Here is a 7,985-nt window from a genome sequence, read left to right on the forward strand (position 1 = left end):
AGGAGACATGCACAAATATCACAGCCAACATGCTAAAGGATGCTCACATCCATGCTTGCACTACCCAGCCCACTGCACTAAACCCCTGGCTCCAGAGACCCAGCAGCACATCTACCACCCTCTGATGTGGCTGGAGCCATGGACCTTACCCACAGGGACAGCTCTCGCACCAGGGAAACCTGCTGCAGAGCAGCTCCTCCCGCCCGCACCCAGGCATTTGTTCTCCTGGCAGGAGACTGAGATGAGAAGAGTTTCTGCCAGCCTCTGCCCTGAGCAGAAGACATTGGACTGGATGCAGGACCCTCACAAGGTACATTCTCACCTCAGGTCCTTAAGCAAGTACATCTGTCTCTGCTCTGCCCCACCACAAGGCAATTCCTGGGCACTTTTCAGTCCTATGCCTCCTCTGCCCATAGAGGCAGGACATATCCAGAGAGGCACATGAGTCTCTCCTCAAATCAACCCGATTCAGGGCAGTACACTAATGGCCATGCCCCAGCCCCATGGAGCATGCCTGGTATCTCCATGGTCCAACAGCAAGCAAGTCTTCCACAAAACCCAAGCAATGGCGAGCTGAAAGTTTGCAGCAGCTCTCTGCTGTTGACAGTGGTTAGTGGAGCATCACCCCAATCACAAGGAGACCTTTGGGGACACCAGTGGGATGACAAGCACCCACAGAACTAAGCCACCATTGCATCAGTCCAGCTCTTGGCAAGACAGGGCCACTAGGCAGTGGGGAGGGACTGTGCTACCCAAAAATGGACCAGAAATGCCAACCCTAACCAGCATCATGCCCTGATCTCCCTCTGCACCACAGGGCACTCTTCCCCACAAGACCCCGGGCAGGCACCCAGTCCATACAATGTAGAGGGCAAGGCAGAGGTAAGACCACAAGCCCAGAAGGAGAGCCTGCGGAGCACGGCAGAACGCGTAGCAAGAATGGATACAACACACAGCCCAAGCTTTAAGGCCCTTGCTAAAAAACAGGTCACGTGCCTACTGCAGGCAGGGAAACCCTGGGAGCTGAAGTTTCCTTCCCTCCTCTAGTAGCTCCCAGAGGAGCTCAGTGCTCTCTCGAAGTTCGTAGCTCGCTCTGCACTTCAAGCCACTGCTATAGGTGACCCAGGGGAGACACACTTTCAGATAGACACTGGCCTCCTGCACTTGAAAGAAGATGGGAGGGACACACATCTCCAGGCCCACAGCTTCCGACACACAGCCACTTACCAAGACCAGACCCCACACCAATGCAAGAACCCATCACCATGACCTTTGCAGCACAGGAGGGAATATACCATCGCAAACCAGGAGGTGCAACATTTCCATAGCTTCTTCTGGTCTGTGCAGCAGGGCTGGAGATCCTCCGCACAGGTAAGACTGCCATACTGGGTCCTTGGGTTTCCAGCAACCACAGCCTGCGACCAGGTAAACTTGGGCTCGGTGATGAAAGAGAGCAACGTTCAAGGCCAGCATATGTGGTCCCATGCAACTGTCCTCTAGAGAAACCCACCCCAGCAGCCACTGGGCTGGCTGGAGGCAGGATCTCATGTCTACACTCTGCCACCCTGCCCTACCACGGGATAACAATTGGCCAGTTGGGCTTGAGACTGTTCCTTCCCATAGGGCACACAGCAGAAGTCAACAGGTCACCAGGTCCAACTTCACAGCGCTGGGCACACAGGAGGAATTTTAGTTTCAGCCATCCTGCATGGTACATGGGTCTTTTAAAGCACAAATTAATTCTTTCCACTTACAGCCTCTGCCACGTGAGCCTGCCTCACGTAATGGTGGCTGTTGATGCAGAAGGTACTTTCCTGCTCCAGGGGTGGCCGATGATGTACAGGCATCCCTGGGAACACACTTTTGAGACTAATCACCTCCAGATCTGAGAAGGCTACTGGGTGTCAGCTAATGCCTGGTACTCCTGGAGAGAAGGTGCTGAGCACTGTAGGTGAGGTGCTGACCACCTCGCTACCACACTCATGCCCTGGTGAGGCTTCAAGCTGAAGCCTTTACTTTAGGCACTCAGAGGTCCAGGACAGGCAGAAGCACGGCTCCGTGCAAGTAGCAAAGTCTTCATGACTTGGCATGGCCAAGACCAAAGGATCTTTTGGCTCCAAAAGCCTTCCTTACCAGTTCCAGCAAGAGTCATACTTGACAGTGCCAGTTCCTCTAGCAGAGGCATGAGAAAGGACAGCAAAGCCTGAACCACTCTTAGCTACCTTCCAGACACCTCCAAGGGCATCCTTCCTACTTTGGTGAGGGGAAAGCAGAGTCCTTCACTAGCAAGGGAGCCTTTGGGTTCGGCCCTTTATGACTTCTGCAGGCACCACCAGAAACCCCTTCATTTTGAGGCCAAGTAGGGAAAAGCTCTGCTCAGCAACTCCTCAGATTAGCCAAGGACGAAGACTCATTTCTTAAGCTGGGTCTCATTTACTAGACCAGCTACACAGCCAGGTAGCAGGAGGAAGAACAGTTACCGCATCATGGGAACTAGTTGGGATATTGATGCTCAGAACAACATAGACTCATGTCTAAGAAACTTAGATTTGAAAGAGCAAGAAAGGAAAAGGAAGCTCCTTTACAGGGTATTTACAAAGGCACCAGGACATGAGGACATAACATGGAGATTCCCCCATTCCTTCCTCAATAAGAGCAACTCATTGATAGACCACGAAGAGGTCTGGGAACACACCAGTTCCCAGAACCTTTGCATGCATGGTGACTTCAGGGTTATTTGCTCAGCCAACAATCTGTCACTAACAGAAAGCTGCATCTAACATTGAGGGGACTTTTATGATGCATGAAAACAGCTCTGAAGCACCATCCTGATTCAGCCAGACCAAGTACAAGAAGATTAGCAAGTGGTGACCATAACTACTACACCCTCAAGTTCTTTGCAGCAAAGAGCAGCATCACAAAGTCATTTGACTTCAGAAGTTATATTAACCTTATTTGTTTCAAGTCAGAGAGCTAGAATCCATGCATGCAAGAGGTATCTAGGTCCACTCAAGCAGAGACGAAAGAAATCAAGAGATGCCTGGCACCAGTCCATGAAGCGCTACAGACATCCAGCACGTAACACAAGCTGCTCACCAGTGGCATTCCTGGGTGGTTCTGGCAGCTCCAGAGTGCAACAGCTAAGAAAGGCCAGGGATGAAGTACTTACTGCCAAGGAGGCTGTCTGGGAGCTGAGAGCTTTCTGCCTCCCCTAACAGGGGATTTTCTAACTCTGATGGGTAACACCGCAGTCTTGCTGTGGACCAACAGGGAAGATGATCCTCTCCTAGCAGAGCTTAGCCAGGTAGCTTCTCCTGGTCCTCATCTGGGCTCTGCCCACCCAGCACAACCTCATGTTTGATGCTTTCCACATTCAGCAGTCCACAATGTCCAAGCTCTACCACAACAGCAGCAGCCACCACCCATGGAGCTGCAAGCAGGCCCTTGACACCAGTCACTCTGTCATTCAGAGGGAAGGGGCCAAGAGGACACATGAGATAACCGCAGACTACAGCCACATGTTTTGGGCATCTAAACAGCCAGCTCCAGCTCTCCCCATGGACCTACAACTTTCCAGTGACCTCCTGGGAGAGCAAGGATGAACTTCCAGAGTAGAAGCAACACTTCTGCATCAGACACCCAAGACAGCAGGGTGAACACACGGGGTCCTTATTGCAATGCAGCCACAAACACAACACGCAGTGTTCACGGGAAGCAAGCAAGCAAGCTCCTCCAGCTGCCGGAAAAAGCTCTGCCTGCAAGAGGCATGTGCAGCACCTAGGCAGCTGCCTGTCCTGGCGCTCCTGAGGGGCAGTGCGAGACATATGCTGTCACGCAGATTGGCAGCTGCCTGGAAAACTAAACAGAAGATAGCAGCAAGTGGGGAGGGATCGAGTTTGGGGAGGTGTCTGGTGAGGAACAGCAGGGACTGACATTAGGGCCTGTTTGTTTAACATTCCCGTTAACGACCTCGAGAGGAGCGAGAGGCATTCCTGTCCTCCGCATGTCACCGGGCAGGAAGGGGCTGCAAGATCCAGGGGCTTGCAGATAAGATAAAGGGAAAGGCTGAATTTGGGAGCTTCGCCCCGCCGTATCTGGGGCACACGGCGCCCTTCTGCAAACGCTCAGGGAGGCAGCGAAGGAGGCTCACGGAGGGGGGGGGAAATGGAGGAGTGTACGCAACGCCAGGATCTGGCGGCGTTATCCACGCAGTGTGGGAAGATACTCCAGCACACCCTCCTGCGTATGTTGGGACTGAAGGATTCTACTTTGCACTAAACATATTTATTGCTCTGTATCAAGGGAAGCTCTAGGCAAGAATTTGGGCGGTATGTGGGATTAAGCCCCCCCAGACCACGCCAGGACCCTGAACACAAGGTCATTCCTTGTGCCACCATTAGCTGCTTCTACTGTGAGGAGCGGCTCCTGGTCAGCCAGGAGGATGTATGGGAAAAACAAGCGTTCAGAGGGCTCCCACAGGCTCAGAGCGGCCACTGTGGAGCCCAACCAGCATCTCATCAGCCACAGCATTATTTGTGATGGATCCAGCAGAGAGAGGGCTTTCCAACAGCAACCCCACCAGGGATGGGGACACCCCCCCGCCAGTCCCAGCCCACCATCTCCCAAGCATCCTCAGCCACCCCCAGGGTGGTCAGTCCTTTGCTGTACCCCTGGGTGCAGGGTGACAAATGCACCCAGCGAGGCTGCAGACCATCTAGCAGGGTAGACCGGACTATCCCCCTCCCTGCACACACCCGGAGGTGGCACGATGGAGAGCAGGGGCCGCTTCTGTTCAACCCCTGCCCCGTTCCCCAGGGATGCAATCTAACTTGGTTTTCCAGCCACCAAGCATCACCCAGGGGAGGACCAGCCTCCCCAAAGGGCTTGGATTTCCACACTCCCAAAATGCAATAGCTTCCAGCACCCACTTCGCCAAACCAGCACCCACTTCGCCAAACCAGCACCTGGCAGCAGGGAGCAGGCCAGCTCTGCCCCAGCACCAAGAGCTCACCTGGCCACCACCTGCGAGGCACCAGCCCAGCCAGAGCAATGCCATGGGGACGTGCCAAGCAGCATCGACCTCGGGGAGCTTTGCAGGCCAGTGAATAATTGGATCAAGGAGCCGCACTGAGCCTTCTGCGCACGCGTGGACAGCCCGCAAAACCCCCTGGTACCAACCCTCCCCGCACCAGGGAGGCAGCACAGGGCCCCAGGTGCTCTGTCTCTCTACCCACCCATACCAGTGCCACCCAGTGAGGCTGGGACGTGTCACCAGCAGCATCACATCCATGTCCCATTGCATCACTTAAGCCCTGCTCCGCACAGGGGAGAGAAACGCTACGGCCACCGCCTGCCAATCCATTCCACCCCATTACCCAGGTCCCCCCACACCAGGGTTGAAGACCAGTGGGCACGATGGCCCCAAGACAGCTGGTGCACAGGGACCATCCAGCCCCGGTGGGTGGCAGAGCAAGCCAGGCGCCATGTTGCGGCGGCGTGAGCGCACGGCACGCTGGAGGAGAGCGAGGGGAGGGGGCAGAGCACCTCCCCAGTCCCAAGGGCCGGGCGCGGAAGACTGCAGCAAAACGCTACCAAGGCCAGGCATTTTCCAGCACCCTCTCCAAGATGGAGGGCAGCTGGCGACCCACTGCACCGACACCTGCTCAAGGGGTGCGACAAGATGGGTGCTGCACTAGCAGCAATGCTACCACCCAGCCAGCGGCTTCAACAGCCGGAGGACAAACGTGCAGGGCTGCAAGCTCAGCTTCGGCATGTGGCTATGGACAAGCAACCCTTGCAAGCCCTCCCAGCACAGAGTCCAGTAGCATCCAGGCTCTGGCTTGCAATGGCCATCCAGGGAAAAAGGACTGCTGGCAGGGTGGCTCACAGCGCTCAAGCTCCAGCCAGACTGCCAGCACATGAGGAGCAGGGCAAGGTCTCCGCAGCATGGTCCAAGCGTGTCCCTAGCAGCCCACATGGGCAGAGCGGTCCCTGGATGCAGGAGCCTGGTGCCCTCCAGCCGCAGGGGCTTGGAGACAGGACACCATGCCCGTGGGCACTGGCTAGGCTGGAGGGAGCGGGGACGTGCCAGTCCCCTGTCCCGCAGGGTTAGAGGGACACTGGGCTGACGAGGGGGCTCCCAGCCGGAGCTCACCCCGCCCAGCCCCAATCCAGCCCCTACGCCCTCCCCGGTACGGCCCGCGGGGCTCCAGCCCCGAGAGCCGCTCCCGGCGCCCTGCCCAGGGTGCTCCAGCCCCGGCTCCCCGACGCCTCCGTACTCCGTCTCCCACGGTCCGGCCACGGCTTCCCAGCCCGGGGCAGCCCCGGAATCCCGTCTCTGGTTCCCCGACGCCCCGGGGGCCCAGCCCCGACGCCGTGTCCTCGGTTCCCCGACCACGGCACTGAGCTCCGTCCCCGGCTCCCCGACGCCCCGCTGCCGCGTCCGCACCGCCCCATACCCAGTTCCCCGATGCCGCCGTGCTCCATCCCCAGTCCCCCGACGTCCCGGTGCTCCATCCCCGTCGCCCCACCCCAGTTCGCCGCCGCGCTCCATCCCCGGCTCCCCGGTACTTCAGCCCCGCCGTGCCCCGTCCCCGGTGCCCCATCCCGCTGCCCACCTCCTCCTCGACGTTGCCGCTACCGTTGGTGTGCTCGGTGTCCTTGTTGAGGTTGCTCATGGTGGGGTGCCGGGGTAGGGGGGTGGCGGCGGCTGCTCCGGAGCTCCGCGGGGCCGGTCCGGGAGCGGGGTGCCGGTGCGCGGGGGCGGTGCGGGGCGGTGCGGGGCGGCGCTGCCCTCCCGGCTCACATGCGGCGTCCCGGGACCGCGCCGCTGTTAAGGGCCGGGCCGGGCGTAGCGGGGCCGAGCGGAGCGCAACGAGCCGCAGCTGCGGGGCCGACGCGCCCCAGCCCCAGCCCCCGCCGCCGCTCCCGGTGCCGCCGCCGCCGCGCACCGAGCAGCGGGGCCGGGACCCGCCCGCCCCCGCCCCGCCTGCCCGGGGCCGCCCCCGGGCCGCCCGCCGCCAATCCCGGCCCGGCCCGCCCCCTCCGAAGGGGTGCGGGGCTTTTTTTTTTTTGTTGTTGGGCTCGAGTTATTTTAATTATTTTTTTTTTCCCTCCTTTCCACGAAAAACTTTCTCAACTTTGATGAACTTTCGGGCTTCGACTTTCTTAAAGGGCCCGCCGGCCTCTCCGCCCGCAGCGGGGCCGGGCTGCTCCCTCCCGGGCATCCCTGGGGCGAGGGGGCCGTGGCTGAACCCCGAGCACCCCGGGACTGCAGCCCCACAGCCCTGGGACGGCAACTCTGTAACCCCCCCGATGAAAGCCCCGAGCCCCAGGCACAGCAGCCCCAGGAGCACGGGACATGGGTCCCATAACCCTGGGACAGTGGCCCCACATCCCCCGGGACAGTGGCCCCATATACCCCAGGATAGCAGCCCCATATCCCCCAGGACAGCAGCCTTGAGACCCCAGGAGAGCAGCCCAAAATCCCCCACCACAGCAGCCCCCGGTTCCCTGGGACAGCAGCCCAAGCGCCCAGAGAAGCCCCGTGTCCCTGCAGACAGCCGGTGGGTGCCAGGAGCACAGCCCTGCTCTCAGGCCTGGGAGGAGGAGTAGGGTTGAGGCATGTCTGTCTTCTTGCCCTTCTCCCTGCCTGCACCAGCACCTAACCAACCTCATCCTCACAAAACAGGCAGGGAGGTTGGCACAGGTCAGAGCCAGGCTCTAGCAGAGCCCCGGGCTCCCCAACGTGGCAGTGTGCCAGCCCGCACCAAGATCCCCACCGTGCCCAGGGAGCAGCCAGACCCATTCCCATCTGGCAGTTGGAGAGGATGAAGAGGGTCCTGCCTTCTTTCAGGCCTTTGTGCAAAAGGGCAGCCCGCAGTTGGGGATGTGTAATGGGAGCAGAAAATGGGGCACACAGCTTGTTGCTGCATGCTGCGTCCCAGAGTTTTGTCCCTATGTGAGGCAAACGTGTAAAACCCCAA

At 59.0% G+C, this 7,985-nt stretch overlaps 1 protein-coding gene across 2 annotated transcripts in view; it reads right to left on the reverse strand.

Annotated features, from left to right (window-relative positions):
• The window catches only part of RBPMS2 (RNA binding protein, mRNA processing factor 2), a 29,647-nt gene extending 22,901 nt beyond the window's left edge, over positions 1-6,746 (reverse strand). For both annotated transcript variants that reach the window (XR_009484260.1, XM_059823657.1), the window contains exon 1: positions 6,618-6,746. Coding sequence is in view for 1 of the 2 variants with exons in the window: in XM_059823657.1 (XP_059679640.1) it covers positions 6,618-6,677 (60 nt within the window). In the remaining variant the exon portion in view is untranslated. The remainder of the gene's footprint in view (positions 1-6,617) is intronic.
• Between the last annotated feature and the right edge of the window lie 1,239 nt (positions 6,747-7,985).

This window comes from Gavia stellata, chromosome 13 (genome assembly GCF_030936135.1).
Source record: "Gavia stellata isolate bGavSte3 chromosome 13, bGavSte3.hap2, whole genome shotgun sequence".
Lineage (NCBI taxonomy): Eukaryota > Metazoa > Chordata > Aves > Gaviiformes > Gaviidae > Gavia > Gavia stellata.